At 31.9% G+C, this 15,679-nt stretch overlaps 1 protein-coding gene across 2 annotated transcripts in view; it reads left to right on the top strand.

Moving 5' to 3' along the window:
- Positions 1 to 13,551, top strand: part of GOPC (golgi associated PDZ and coiled-coil motif containing) — a 43,893-nt gene extending 30,342 nt beyond the window's left edge. For both annotated transcript variants that reach the window (XM_051997614.1, XM_051997615.1), the window contains 4 exons: positions 1,189 to 1,284; positions 2,073 to 2,237; positions 8,898 to 9,078; positions 10,262 to 13,551. In XM_051997614.1, coding sequence (XP_051853574.1) covers positions 1,189 to 1,284; positions 2,073 to 2,237; positions 8,898 to 9,078; positions 10,262 to 10,380 — 561 coding nt within the window. In that variant the 3' untranslated portion in view covers positions 10,381 to 13,551. The remainder of the gene's footprint in view (positions 1 to 1,188; positions 1,285 to 2,072; positions 2,238 to 8,897; positions 9,079 to 10,261) is intronic.
- Positions 13,552 to 15,679: the final 2,128 nt, after the last annotated feature.

Raw genomic sequence — 15,679 nt, 5'->3', positions numbered from 1 at the left:
TGGGATACTGCTACCATTTATCTGATTTTTTTTTTTTTTTTTTTTTTGGCAAGGCAATTAGGGTTAAGTGACTTGCCCAGAGCACCCAGATAGTAAGTGTTAAGTGTTTGAGGCTATATTTGAGTTCAGGTTTTCTGACATCAGGGCTGATATTCTATTCACTGTACCATTTAGACACTTATCTGATCTTAAGCTAATGAGGAAAAAGTCGGAGATGTACATAAAGTAATCTGCTTTCACCACTACTACTATTCCTTGGTTTTACTACCCATTCAGGCATATCCAAATCAAATCTGATTACAACAGCTGCATGTAAAGGAAAAAAATCTTACCTTCGGTTCATGTGGGTATTTTATATTTGCAAGAGGATAATTCCAAGACAGGGAAATAATTTATGTCTTCATAATATTTGTTTTTACCATCATCTGATGAATATATAGTATATTGCTGGTCACACTCATTGTTAATGCTGTCTCTTCCATCGTTAGTGAATCCTCTTTCCTAACTTCTTCATATTTTGGATTTAGAATTGTAAGTATGTGGCACTTTGAAGAAAAGTTTGAGAGGTAGTAGTGGGGCATATATGTATAAGTAATAAGGGATGATCTACAGAGTAGATCATATCATATCAGTAGTCTTTTATTTGATTCTTTACTCTCTTCCAAGCTAAAGGTATCAAACCTCTCCTGGGAAGCAGGATTCTTCAGTTGATATTATAGGATGGCATGCAGGATAATCACCTTTTTTTGTATAGTCTCATATTTTTTTCTTGTTGTCAAGGTTGAGTGAGGATAGAAAAGCTGGGGCAAAAAAGACAATAAGAGTACATAAATCTATTCTTGAGGAGCCAGGAGGATGAATATCCAGAGTGAAAAGTCTCATATTTCTTCTTTAGTTGTTTAGCTTTAGGATGAAAATAATTTATTTGTCATGTAGCTGACAGTTTAAGTCCAAAATGAATAGTTCAAAAAGTATTTGAATCTTCACTGTACTTTTAAGTACTCTAAGGCTTTTTTTATTTACCCTTTAGGTCTTAGCAGCTATTATTTGGCAGCCTATTGCTTTTCCCCAAAATTAAGGATTTGTAATTGAAGGCTATGTGGTAGTGTTAAATCATAACATCATTTAGTGTAATTATATACAATACGCTTAATTAAATTTAAATTTTTTTCCCTCTGTTTTAATTAGGATCAGGATTCCTTAAAGAAAAGTCAAGGTGTTGGTCCAATTAGAAAGGTTCTTCTCCTCAAAGAAGATCATGAAGGTCTTGGCATTTCAATTACAGTAAGAAGTGGTGCTTTTTCTTTTTGTGTTTATTATGGTAATCCTGCTTCAAGGAATAAAGTGCAGATGAATGAACTTTTTGAAGATAACTTAAGCTTATTTAAATGTCAAAAGTGCTTCTTAAAAATTTTAACCATTTTTTGATGAAAATCTTACTAAAATGTGTTATATTCTTCTTTCTCATAGTAAATAGAATGTATCCCATGTATAATTAAACTTTTTTTCCAATGGTTCCAATCAATTATAAATTTCATTATGACTATAAATAGAAATGATATCCTAAAACAAATGTGAAACATTTCTTGGGTATAGTTAGTGATTCTCTTAGTTTGGTGGGGGATTTTGTTTTGTTTGGGTTTGGGATTTTAAGGTTCCTTTGTTATTGGCTATTATTGCTTTCTGCTTATTTATCATTTCCTAATATTCGCATGTCAACATGCCTGTGAGTTTTACAACATCTCCTTTATGAGGACATGGACTTCTACTTCTGACAGCTTTATTGCTTAGAGGGCCTGAGCCGTTGTGGTCTCAGGATAGATATGTATTGGATAGATAATAAGGCTGTTTTACTAATCTTTGAGATTCATTATCATGTAATAAAGGAACTATCATTTTCTAGTAAAAGGTGACTTTTGAAAATCTAATTGAAAAATTAGTTTTTATGAAAATGCTTTTATGATTTTATTTATGAATTTATATGATTAATTTTATTTGATTATTAATATTAACTTGGTCATTTTGGCTGTGACTAAAACTTGTTAATTAAATTATTTCTTTCTTATTGATAGGGTGGAAAGGAACATGGTGTTCCAATTCTCATCTCTGAAATCCATCCTGGACAACCTGCTGATCGTTGTGGAGGGCTGCATGTTGGAGATGCCATTCTGGCAGTTAATGGAGTTAACCTAAGAGATGCTAAGCATAAAGAAGCTGTAACTATTCTTTCCCAGCAAGTAAGTTCATTTCTGCCTGTATGAATAAAGACAAGTATAAACTAAAATATAGAAAACACAAACTAGAAATAAATTTCTTTCTAAAGATTTAACAACATTCATTAGAGAGACTTATTTTCAGATTCTTGTGGCCAGCTAATGATTTAAATGGGGAAAAGGGGAAAACAAACAGTTCAAAAAACACTTTTCTCAAGCAAAGTGCATAGCCTTAAACAACTCTCCAAAGGGAAATTATATATTCTTGAAGTAATAGAAGCTCCTTAGAATCAGGTACTTGTTTTACTTTTGTATTTGTGTCCTCAGTGCCTAACAGTGCCAGATTCACTTAATACATACCTCTTGATTGACAAAGAGTAAGAATATATACTAGATAATATAAAATGTCAGGACCTAATACCTGAATTGCTTGTTAGGATTTAGATTTTTGGCTTGCTAAAATTATATTTGTCTGTTTTTGTTGTCTACATATGATTAGTTTATGTTTGTTTAGAATCTGTTGTTGAAGGACCCAATATATCAGGTAAATCTCTTTTATAGTCATATAGCCATAGCCTGTACTTTTAAATAGAGTCAACCAAATTTGTAAATGAATGTGGTCACAAAGGAATTTAGGCAGAAGATTGTGGACGAGTCAACACAAATCCATTAAGAGTTCTTGATAAATAACTCAAAATATGTAACCTATTAATAGTGGGTTAGTGGTTTTTTCTTTCTATCCTGTAAAACTTGTTCTATGGTAGCACAGTTAAATAATAGTCACTTAAGAATCTAGAAGTTCTTAGTTGAGATCCAGGCTGTGTTATTCACTAACTTTCACTAATTGGCAATTCTTTTTAATTATTTGTAAAGCAGAGATTTGTTTTACATTAAAACATTTAATTTGTACACATTTAGGGTCATAGATTTAGAGTTGAGAGGGATCTCAAAGAATGTTCTTTGAATAAGTAGAAATTTTATTTAATAGTTTTACTGCCAGGACATGAAACAGTGTTTACTATAATCCAAATTGGCTGGAAGGAGTATGAAGAATGGAAAACAGCAGGAAACTGCTTATATAGTGACCTATGGAAGAGTAACTGCTGAGAATATAAGCAAGGGGAATATTTCAGTGATACAGAAGCACATATTTAAGTAATTTGGCATAGCTATGGACTAGAAGTCATTATTACAATACTGATCAACTTATTACAAGGGTTCTTGATCTGAGACTGTGGCAAGGATCTGGGAACAGGGCTTTGATTAACTGAGTTCAAAAAATACATCTTTATTTTCATTAGCTTCTGACTGAAATTTAACATTTCTTTCAATTATTCAAAACATTATTTTGAGAAATATGCCAAAGTAGTGCATGACACATAAAATGGTTAATTGTATAGTGACTACTTATGATAAAGATGAAATTATCGGTTACAAGTTTGTATATAGAACCTATAGCCACTTATTAAAGTCATTAAATATTTATTAAACACTTTTCTGTGCAGACCATTATGCTAGGTTCAAAGGGAGCTACAAAGGGTATATAAGACACAGACCTTATTCTCAGAGTGCTTATAGTCTAGACATGACATGTTGTTACATATAACTAATGCGTAGTAACATGATCAGTGCTAGCACAATGCCTGTAACATGATAAAGTTTTTTTTCATTCATTTATGATGTGCTTAATACATGTTTAAGCACATATGTTAACTCAAAATTTTTGTATGTATGATAGATGTTTGTGTTATATATGATATGATAAACATATGATATATGTTTAATTCAAAATGTTACATGTGATTGGAGGGTTGAAAGAAATGAAAGCTTCATGGGAGCTGGGACATTTGAATTGATCTTTAAAGGACTGGTAGTAATTCATAGATAATGAAAGAGTAGAAAAACATAACACATAAAGAACAGTATGAAAAAAAACATAGCAGCAAAAAGCCTACAATGTCTTTAGGATAGCAGCAGAGTTTGATCAGAGAATAGGACTGTATGAAGATCAATTTATGTATTTACTTATTTTTTATACTAATAGCTTTTTAATTTTCAAAATACATGCAAAGATAGTTTTCAACATTCAACCTTGCAAAACCTTGTATTTCAGATTTTTCTCTCTGCTTCTCCTCCTTCCCCCTCTCTAGATAGAAACTAATCCAGTGTAAGTTAAACACTAATCCAGTATAAGTTAAACACATGTGATTTGAAGATCAATTTATCAAGATAGAATGGCACTAGGTTATTCTCAATTTCCAGACAGAAGAGTCTGCATATTACTTAGACAATAGGAAATAATTGAAGAATAGGATGACCAAATCTATACGTAAGGAAGATCAGTCTGATATTATAATTAAGGAATGATTGGAAGGTGAGACTAAGGGTAGATTAAGGAATATCTGTTTAAAAAAAAAAAAACTTTTAGTCAGGAAGGTGGAAATGAAAACTTAAAACTATAATATTATAGTGGATCTACAAAATTGGGAAATTAGGAACTGATTATAAATGAAAATTGAAATGTGCCATCTTAATTGGGGGTGGGGAGAAAAGGAGAGAATCTGGAACTCAGAGGTTTTAACAGCAAATGTAAATAATTGTTTTACATAAAGCTGGAGAAAATAAAAGTATTGAATATATTCAGTAAATTCAGAATGTCACTTTCCAAAAGAAATAAATAAATGAAAGATGGAGAATCAAAGAAAATTGAAGTTTCAAACATTGTAATACTAGTTAAATGGTAGTGCTATTCACAAAAATAGTGATAGAAGAGACAAAACTAATTTTAGAGGAGAAAATAGTCTCTGCTATATTGTTTGATGTACTAAAAGAATTAAGGGGTGATATTCTGAAAATATTTGGATATATAGGTCTTAAAGCTCAAAAGAAAATTTAGGGGCTAGAGAACTTTGGGAGTCATTTATCTGAGATAAGTCATTATGGAAACCATGGAAGTAAACGAGATTGTTAAGTAAAATGACTTATAGGGAGGGAAGATAAAAGGACTAAGGATAAAATCTTTTTTTTTTTTTTTTTAATAATTTTTTATTGAAAGAACGCATGCCAGGGTAATTTTTACAGCATTATCCCTTGCATTCATTTCTGTTCCGATTTTACCCCTCCCTCCCTCCACCCCTTCCCCGAGATGGCAAGAGTTAAGGATAAAATCTTAATAGTGCTCATCTTTTCTAGTCAGGAAGACAATTAAGAGACAATGAAAGAGACAGAGAGGAGAACCTGGAAAAAACATTGTTTGTGAAATCAAAAGAAGGTTAAGTTTCTCAGGAATACAGGCCTGAGTGCCCCTTATAGTCATAGCATAACTGGTCTTCTCATTCTCAGCAGTTTAATAAATATATTACTATTTTTCCTCTGCTATTGATGGTATGGAACCACTCTGGTTTTTTTGGGTGGACCCGGGTCCTCAATAGCACATTTTTACTCAAAGAGGTCAAGAAGGTAATGACTTAAAAAACAAAAACCATTGATCATTGATGACCATTGAAAGAGTAGTTTAAGTAGAGTTGTGTAAGGGACTATAAAATGACAAGGAAATAGGGAAATTGGGTTTTGTCAACTTTTCGTAGGAGTTTAGGAGTGAGAGGGAAGAGAATACAGTAACTAGATAGTAAAGAAGGAGCAATATGATAATTTTATGGAGTTTTTTCTTTTAACATTGGGGAGACCTAGGTCTTTTTATAAGCAGATAGGAAGGGTCAAAAGAACAACGAAAGATTGAAAATACTATTGGAACAAAGTCTTAGAGGAGATTAGAGGGTATGGGATCAAGAACACAGGTAGAAGGATTAATCTTATGAAAGGTAGAGATAAGCTTTGAGTGGAACTGATAGAGAGGTTATATAGTAGACATGTGGTTTCAATCTTCTAAATGAAACAAGGAATCAGATTAAACAATCTAAGTATGAACATCTACATAGCACAGTAGATAAAATGCCAGTCCTGAAGTCAGGAAGAACTGAGTTCACATTTGGTCTCAGACATTGTTCCTCATCTGTAAAATGAACTGAAAGAGAAAATGGCAAACTATTTTGGTAGCTTTTCCAAGAAAACCCCAAATGGGGTCAAGAAAAATTGGACACAACTGAAAAATGACTGAATAACAAAGCATGGGGTGAAGGTAAAAATGACACAGGAAATGTGTCTTGAGTGGAAAATAGCAAAGATGCCAATGTCACTAGATTATAGAGTAAAAAGACGTAAAAGGTAGGAGAAGATCAAATTATGAAAGGATTTAAAGATCAGAGGATCTTAAATATGATCCTGGATATAATAGGGAACCACTATAGTTTACTGAACGAATTATACAGTGGAATGACCTGATAAGATTTATGCTTTAGGAAAATCAGTTTAAAGATGGGTAGTAGAGTTTTAAACCTAGAAAGTTATTGCATTAGTCAGTCAATAAACATTTACTAAGATTCTGCTTTTTACTGGGCACTTTGCTAAGTGCTAATGAAGTCTATAGACCAGAACAATGAGAAACAAGAGAAAATGAATTTTGGACCTGGAGCTAGGAAAACTTGAACTCAAACTTTTCCTCACACACCTAAAAGCTATGTGATCCTGGGGACAAGTCATTTAATCACTGCCTGCCTCTTATTCACCTGCTAAATAGGTGTAATAATAGTACTTATCTTCCAGGATATGAGGATAAAATGTGCTATTTATAAAGTGTTTGGCAAACCTTAAAAGTACTGTGAAATGCTGCAGTGTTGAAGAACTTTGAAAAATTTTAGACTTGAAATGATACATTTCACCTATTTCTTGCCAGAGTGGAGGTAGAGTTTAAAATATGCAAGAAAAGAAATATATTTTTGGACATGATCAATGAGAGGATTTGTTTTGCTAGACTGAAATTTTGATATGAAAAGATTTTGTGTTTTTTTTTTCTCATTGTTTAATGAGGAATGAGGAAATGACAATGGGAAGAAAAGATAAAATGTTTGTCAAAATAAATTGGTAAACTTCATTAAAAAAATGAAATGATCTGTTCATAGTTAGGTAGCTGTTAAGCGGCAGTACTGAAATCCAGACCTAGGCTTCCTACATTTGTCTTTTGCTTACACTATTCCACTCATTGGAGACAAACCTTTTCCAAAATCCAATTGAGAAGTGGTAGCTGTTATATAAATGATTTCACAGGTCTATTATATTCATCTATTTACAAATACTATTATATGGATTGACATGACCAGGGGTCTCTGGTATCAGTTGACACTAGGGATATTTTTAATGATACATTGCATTGTAATTTGGAAATTCAGATACTATTGATAAGCATTTTTGTTTCTCCATTGAATAAGCAGGGCTTTCATTAGGATCTGCTTGTTTGGCTATCAAGTATGTATCTATACCTTCTTCCTACTTACTTCATATACAAAGTATCTTCTAATATACAAATCACCTTGAGAGTAATAATGTTAAAACAAATGTGTTTTTATTTTTCTTGAATTAAATTCTATTTTATGTGTCACACATATAGTTTCAAAATACATTGACTGGGGGATGATCAAAGTAAACATATTAACTGCACAGAAATACTTGTGTTCTAGTTCACCTTTTAATGTGCTTCATTGCACTAAATTAACAACTTCAGACATTAAAATAGCACCATTTTGCATAAGAGGGAAATGGATATGAAATTTGCCTAGTGCAAATTTCTTTTTTATATCAGTTTGGTGAAACCAATATACCTCTTCAGGATGCTTTGAAATGCATGAAATAAAATGCGTAGGATTATAAAGGAAACCAATTATTCTGAAATAGTATGTTTTTTAAAACAAGTTCACCTACTTCAATAACCCCTAAAGAGAAAGATGGTGACAGTTTGTGCCAAATAAAACAATTATTTCTTCTAATTACTAGAAGAAATTAAGATTTATGTACTGATATAAAAAGAATAGATCACACAATGCATTTCTTTTAAGAGGCCATTCAGTAAGAAAAATTCTATAGTCATTTGCACATAGGCAGATTCTACCTTAAAGTACCTAAAGTACTTTATTGGAAGCTACTTACACTATATGGCTGAAGGAAGGACTTGGCATTTTCTTTTGTTTTCTCTCTCTCTCTCTTTGTTTTTTTTTTTTTGCAAGGCAGTTGGGGTTAAGTGTCACACAGAGACTTGGTATTTTTTAAAATAAAATACTGCCATCAATTTTTTTTAAAAAGATAAACATAATCACAAACAGATTATAATTATGATTAGAATACCCCTCAAATATAATATTCTTCATAAGTAATATTGGAAGTTCTACATCTAATAAAATTTTTCTCAAACTTTGAATGCTAATAAATAGACAAAAAAGTTTGTATTGATATAAAAAAAACTTAGTCATTTATTTAAAGGAAGATTCTGTTTATTCGGAAACTTTAGATTCAATGTTACACGATTAAAAGGAATATAAAAATCATTTTATCATCACTTTTATGGTGAATTCCTGCCTGAGGTAGAAATCACCTTATCAAGTGTGTTGATAGAAATTCTAAATAATCTTAGATGAACTTATTAGTAGACAAATAAATGTAATTCTACTCATAAGAATTAAAATTAATTTCAAAGAAAATGTTTGGAATTTACCTCTTCTCAATTGTAGTGATCCTTTAGAATTTCTAATTGCTTAACTCAGAGCAATTTTCTTCTTCTTCCCCCTCCCAATTTAGAGAGGAGAGATTGAGTTTGAAGTAGTTTATGTTGCTCCTGAGGTAGATTCTGATGATGAAAATGTGGAGTATGAGGATGAGAGTGGACACCGTTATCGTTTGTATCTTGATGAATTAGAGGGAAGTGGAAATCCTGTTGCTCATCGGAAAAGTGCAAGTGGAGACATAAAATTGTTGCAAGGTAAAAGGGTATTATTTAAATTCCCAAAAGTAAATATTTGATATTTTTTAAGCATTATTATTAGTTGTTTGATGACAAAAATCTTTAGTTTACTAATAGAGAAGCTTAAGGAGTGTGTTTCTGTGCTTATTTTGTTTTAATTTGGGGGCCATGATAAGTAACAAAATGTTATTTTAATCTTTTCAGATTGAATCATTTGTATAACTTGTTTTGTAATATTCCATAACATATTATTTAAATTATGTAATCCCATGCCATGCCATGTTCACAGATTATCATCTTCTACACATTCATTCTTTAAAGACTAATCAATAACAAGGGTTCATTATGTTTATCTTTGTAGGGATTATCCCTATTGTTTATCCAACTCTCAAATTTAATACTTAGACTTAGCTTCTTCCTGCGTCCTATCAAAATTCCTAAGTACGTTTTTTTTTGTTTGTTTTTTTTGGCTGAAGCAATTGGGGTTAAGTGACTTGCCCAAGATCACACAGTGAGGAATTGTTAAGTGCCTGAGGCCAAATTTGAACTCAGGTCCTCCTGACTTCAGTACCTTCCTGGTATTTTATCTACTCTGCCACCTAGCTGACCCCATAACTACCATTTAAGATATGCTATTCAGTTGCAAAGTAATTTTAACAGTAGAACTTAATCATTTAGTTAAAATGGCAATAGAATGCATTCTGAAGTTTAATTGAAATTAATTTTGCATTATCTACTAATTTAGGCCATCTGAACCATTTTATTCCATTAAAATAATCAGAAGTTGGTGATACTTTGTGCTTCTATACAAAACTTACACATTATTACAAAACTGTTATATATTATTCTGTTCAAAATGGGAACAGCCTCTATTTTTTTTTTCCCCTGAGGCAATTGGGCATAAGTGACTTGCCCAGAGTCACACAGCTAGGAAGTGTTAAGTGTCCGAGACCAAATTTGAGCTCAGGTCCTCTTGACTTCAGGGCTGGTGCTCTATCCACTGCCCCATCTAGCTGTCTCTGAGCAGCCTTTTGTGAAAATAACAAGCTTTTTTAATAATTTGGAGCATATTATGTCACTTTATAACTAATAGTGTATTTATTATAACAGTTTTTTTCCTTGTAAAATAAAGTTAAGTCGCCAAAAATCCTTCTTTTCCCATCTTATTAATGTACATTCTATTCCATATCTTTTTTTCCAGGTTTTAATAAGAAACCAGTAATTGATGGACATGAAAATGGAGACCTGGGAACCTCAAGTGAAACTCCTCTTGATGACAGTGCATCCAAATTAGCTCAGTCAGCAGAATCTTTGTCATAATTGGTTTATTAAATTGACTTTTCTGCAGGCAATATTGTTACTCAGACTGTTAAGGATTTTATATTCTAGGGGAGGTTGTGGAAAAGGACTATCTAAAAAACAAGGGGAGGCTGTTGTTTATTGCCGAAATAAAAGGCAGTTACCTCAGGGCTTCATTGTGAGCAATTCTAAATGTTTAAAACTCTCCGTTTTCTGTGATAAACCATAATTAGCAATTGCATGTAAAGCAATTTTTATTTTCTTAATGTTGTAAGCACCAAAGCATGTGTTTCCCAAAGGGATATTACTAAGCTTTTAAAGGTACAAAATGAAGCATAATTGTTTCATTTGGTTCCTTTTTCACTTAACAGAAGGACAGTGTTAACAGGAATCTAATAGGAAATAGCCTTTAATTACAAAAGAGTAAATTAAAATGTTTTAAGTATATCCCCAAATGCTATATTGTTGGTGTTTAAAATGCAGAATTTTATTCTATTAATAGCAGGAAAGTGGGCTTAACTTCAAAACAAAACAAAAATAGTCCCACATTTAAATATTTCAAAATTGCAGGAATGATTTAGTTTTCTATTTATTACAGATTTTGATTTCTTAATCATTTCTTAGTGATCATTTAGATGTAATGAGAATACCTTTCAGCTTTGTTTAGTGCAGTTAAAAAGTAGTTTAAGTAAACTTTTGTCAATCAATGCTGCACTAGAAATAATTTCTGAAGAGTTCTTGCACATTATACTTTTTTGTTTTTTAAAAATTCAAATAAGTGTAAAATATCTGTTCACAATTATGTTGATGCAGGTGCATGGCATTGTTCAGTCCTAGGTTTCCTTCCTAGTGTCCTTATGAGATTAGTTTTACACATTTTGAGTTGTTCATACAGTTTGTCATGCCATGATAGTCCGGGTACTTAAAAGTTCGAAATTGTTGTTGTTGACATGAAATACATTGCCTTTGAAGAGTAATTTTAAAGTAACTGATAATTAATATTTCTCAAGGCTCAGGGCACACATGAAGTATTAGGAAACTTGATACAGTAATTGTCTTGGTTAGTTTTTCCATGTCTGTAACTATTTTCCTTATTCTTCTTATGCAAATTGTCCTAGCTTCTTACTGCAGTGCAAAACCTATTTTGATTGCTCTCATTTGCTACTGTGCAAGCCACTATACTAGGCAATGTCAAAGCATTGTATTTAAAGAGATGAGTTTTGCCAACATCATTGTTTTAAAGACCCTAAAGATGAAAAAAAAACCTAAACAGCCTTTAGAATGATATCAGTTTATTCAATACCTAATGTTGAAATGTTATATGATGCAGGACAAGGTTCCTAGCTTCTTCTAGGTGCATTATATATTTGTTTATAGAGAAATCTTTAAAATGTATATACTTTATTCAGTGATTTTGCTATTTATAAATCTTGAAATCTTGTTTATAATGACTATTGCTCATTGATAGGTTTTTGTTGTTGCTGTTTTGTTTTGGGGACAGTTTCATTCACTCTACTTGGCTATTTCCATATTAAATTTTTAATAATAGTGCACTTCATATTGTATATTGTTACAAATATTAAAATACTCTGTAACATAACATTGCCTTTAAGCAAAAGCTAGTATTTAATAGTAGAACTGAGTAAGCAAGCAAGGTGCATATCATTGTTTGCTCTAACATCATTTTTGGGAGGTGGGGGGAGCATTTGTCTTTTCATGCATGATATAAGATCTGCAGTTGGATTTCAGTGTGTGTTCATTTTTGTAATGCTTTGCCGTGAGGTTTCTCATTGTGACAGGTCTAAAAACTATTCTCCTAGGGCATGGAGTTTATTTTTTTTCTCCTATTTTCCAAAAAGCCAGTAATATGATGGTGACACTCACATTTTTCAGAGAATTTCCTCCATTTTATCTGTAACTAAAACTTTTAAATACGTTAAGATGGAAACTGTTGGTCAGAAAGAACTAACTTTTAGATTTATGAAACATTATTATGATCCTGAACCTAGATACCTGTGAAGATGATGATGTGATTTGGAGGACATTGTGAAGGATTGGAAGTTCCTTCCCCAGAGTTTAAACTCCAACCTGAAATGGACAAAGTCATTGAAAACACTACTCTTTTATTTCTTTGTTGATATCCCACAGCCTGCTGCTGTAGTTTTTCAAGGGCTGCTGAATAAAGACTTCTAGAAAGAGGTAGATACCTCTATGACTGTCTTCCCTTCATCTCTTCTTGAACTTGGTTTTGAAGCCCCAGATTAGAGCACTGTTGCTAGGATGTTATTGTGAATAAATCTGTGCTTCCTACCAATGAGTGGCCATAACAAGTGCTTTGGCAACTGTTGCTATTCAAAATTCATTTAGGAGATGTAGCACTTTGAGAATGAACTAGGAATTACAGAGATAATTTCCCAATTTCTTTTTGTTTTGCTCATGACTGTACCTCTCAGACCCTAGTCTAAAGAGGAATAAGATTTAAGAAAAGGTTCCAGTATAAAGCAGTATTGATGTTTTCATTTTTATAAAAAAAAAAAAGAAAAGAAAAGAAACTACCAATATGTAGCAATTATTACCAATTTACACAATTGTTTCTAAGACAAAACCAGACTCATGAAAAAGAATGATTTGGAAGGGTGTGTGTGTGTGTGTGTGTGTGTGTGTGTGTGTGTGTAGTGAAAAGGTCTTGATAACGACCATAGCATATGTACACATCTAACATCAAGACCATTTTCTAAAGATTCCTCATCTGTAATGACTGTTTAGAATATAACAGAATGTTAACTTATAACCCGGGACCATATCGAGATAGATTTAAGAAAAATGAAAATTTCTTGGTGGCAGAGGTAACTGGACAGTTGTCAAAAGATGGTTGGATTTCCTTGGTGGTGGTATTTTTACCACGTTGGGGATTTTTGCATTTGTCTTCAGAAACTCAAAGGTGTTTTCTATACATATGTATGTTAAACATTATTTCACAACATTATTTATTATATAATCTATCCTTCTATTCAGGGTTGGGCTCATCAATAAAAGATGTAATATTTGCAACAACTGTATTATATAACTAGTTAAGTTGGGTTGAATATTTTTTTATTAGCCTGTAAATAAAGATGGCATCTTTACATTGAAATGATGTTTTATCTTATTTAACAAAAATAAAATTTTTGTGCTTCTTTGTTTCATAGTAAATATATTAATTTTTTTTCTCATTACTTCATTATTTGTACTAATGTAGTATATCTGTCATGAAACCCCTATTAGGTTTGAATCATTTAACAGCTACATTTTATAGTCAGGGTATTTTATTATAGCTAATGGTGTTAGGAATAAAGCATATGATAGTTAAGAATATGTCAGAACAAATTAAACTGTGGAATTAGCTTTTATTCTAACTGGTAAAGGTTCTTGGAGAATTAAGTCTGTTTGGCTTATTCTTGGTGTTATAAATGATCAAGTGAATACTAGCTGAAGAACTACTTAACTATTAGACTACTAAAGAGAATGCTTATGGCTTTTTTCATCTAGCGACTCAGTAGCTATTTCCCAAATATCCTAATTGTAGAAAACATGTTTTCTGAAGTTAGAAAAAGTCTCTTTAATTGCAAGTGTACCTCATATATATCTTATGTAAACCTATTTTAAATTTCATTTACTATCTCTCTATATTCTGATAGAAAGTGCATTAAAACTAGCATACTAGCACTTAAGATACACATACACACATAACACTGGGACACTTATACATACACATGTATGTAAAGAGGTGTGTTTGAGATAAATGTGTATTCCATACTTAAGCTTCATTAAGAGAATAAACAATTTCCTGCATTTTACTTTTATTTCACTAATTGATATATAACTCAAAATGAGAGAGGTACTATTGTAGACCAGTTAAAAAAACATTATTTTCATACATAGTATTCCTTTTCTTTCATTGCTACAGATCATAGTTCATCTGTGTCTACACAGATCTTGTGTAATTCGTATTCTTTCTATGTGAAATTATTGGAGGAGACAATATAAAGCATTATGAAAACAACATGAAATTTAAATTCTTTTCCTTCATTTTTTGAAATCCTTGTATTTTTGGACTATATGCTGAGAACTGGACTCTATTACTTGAACTTGATCCAGAGATGCTATGAAAAGGGCAAAGTAAATCTTGACTCCCAAGAGAAGTGAATTCTCGACCTTATTCTATGCAATCATCTAATCATTCTAGAACACTTTTTAGTTTTTTTCTCTTCTGGTGATAGTAATAGTTACAAGGATTTAGTTATAGTACAAAAAAGTTAAAGTAACATAAAAAGGTGTAGATAAAATATTGAGAATCCTAGTGTCTACAGTGTTGCCTACTGGAGTGAGTCACTAAAGCACTCCCTCCTTCATTGGAAAGTCTTTGGGTATGAATGAGTTTCAGTAGAATCCCAACTATATTCGAAGAGGAGTTTCATCAGATAATTTTATTTTTCACTTGGTCACAGCAACTTGTAAACCTGGTAAAGAATGAAGGAGCATTTGAGATCTCTTCCACAGGAAGAAGTAAGTACTCTTAATGACAAAAAGATGGCTTTTTGGAATATTGATAGACAAGAAAGGTAGGTTTATATTCAGAATGCTGGTTCCAGCTTTACAGTTTGAGGTAGAAAAAGAGCAGGGGGGAAATGAGGAGGGGAGGGGAAGGGGGTTACTATATTTCACTTTTAGGAAAAGCAAATGGTAAAACTAAAAACCAAAAAACCTAAACCTATTATTATTCATTTAATAAAAAATGTTATATCCAGTGTATATTATAGATTTAAATATAAAACTAATTTCTATAATACAGATAATTCAGAATAATGAGGAATGCATGATAAGATCCCAAAACCTCAAAGAAAGATGAATTAATGTTAATTACACTTTTAAGATAAGATAGCATTCTAATATTTTAGACTAGAAAAAAATTTGAGTTTTTATTAAATAAAAATAAATTCAAGTTAGTAAATTTCAATTAAGAATGTTTACCTTGTTTCTTATCCCTTAGCATTCTGGTTTATTGAAGTTTTAAAATATGTTATGTATGTATGTATGTGTATACACACACACACCCATAACCATATCCAACAGTTTGATTTCTTATGTTTTTATTGTTGCAGAGAGGCAATATTGAAAGGGATAGAGGATTGACTTTGAAATCAGAAAAACCTGAGTTCCTCCTGCCACTCACATTTTAGATTTGTGATTGGCCAAATCTCTTAACTACCTTGTTCCATAGGCAGCTTTCAAGGCTACTTAAGGTAGAGTTGCCACTTTGCATCCCTGAAGGGAGTTTCTA

Source organism: Antechinus flavipes, chromosome 4, assembly GCF_016432865.1.
Source record: "Antechinus flavipes isolate AdamAnt ecotype Samford, QLD, Australia chromosome 4, AdamAnt_v2, whole genome shotgun sequence".
In the NCBI taxonomy this organism is placed as follows: domain Eukaryota; kingdom Metazoa; phylum Chordata; class Mammalia; order Dasyuromorphia; family Dasyuridae; genus Antechinus; species Antechinus flavipes.
The sequence above is the reverse complement of the archived record's forward strand: the minus strand, read 5'-3'. Positions and strand labels throughout refer to the sequence as shown.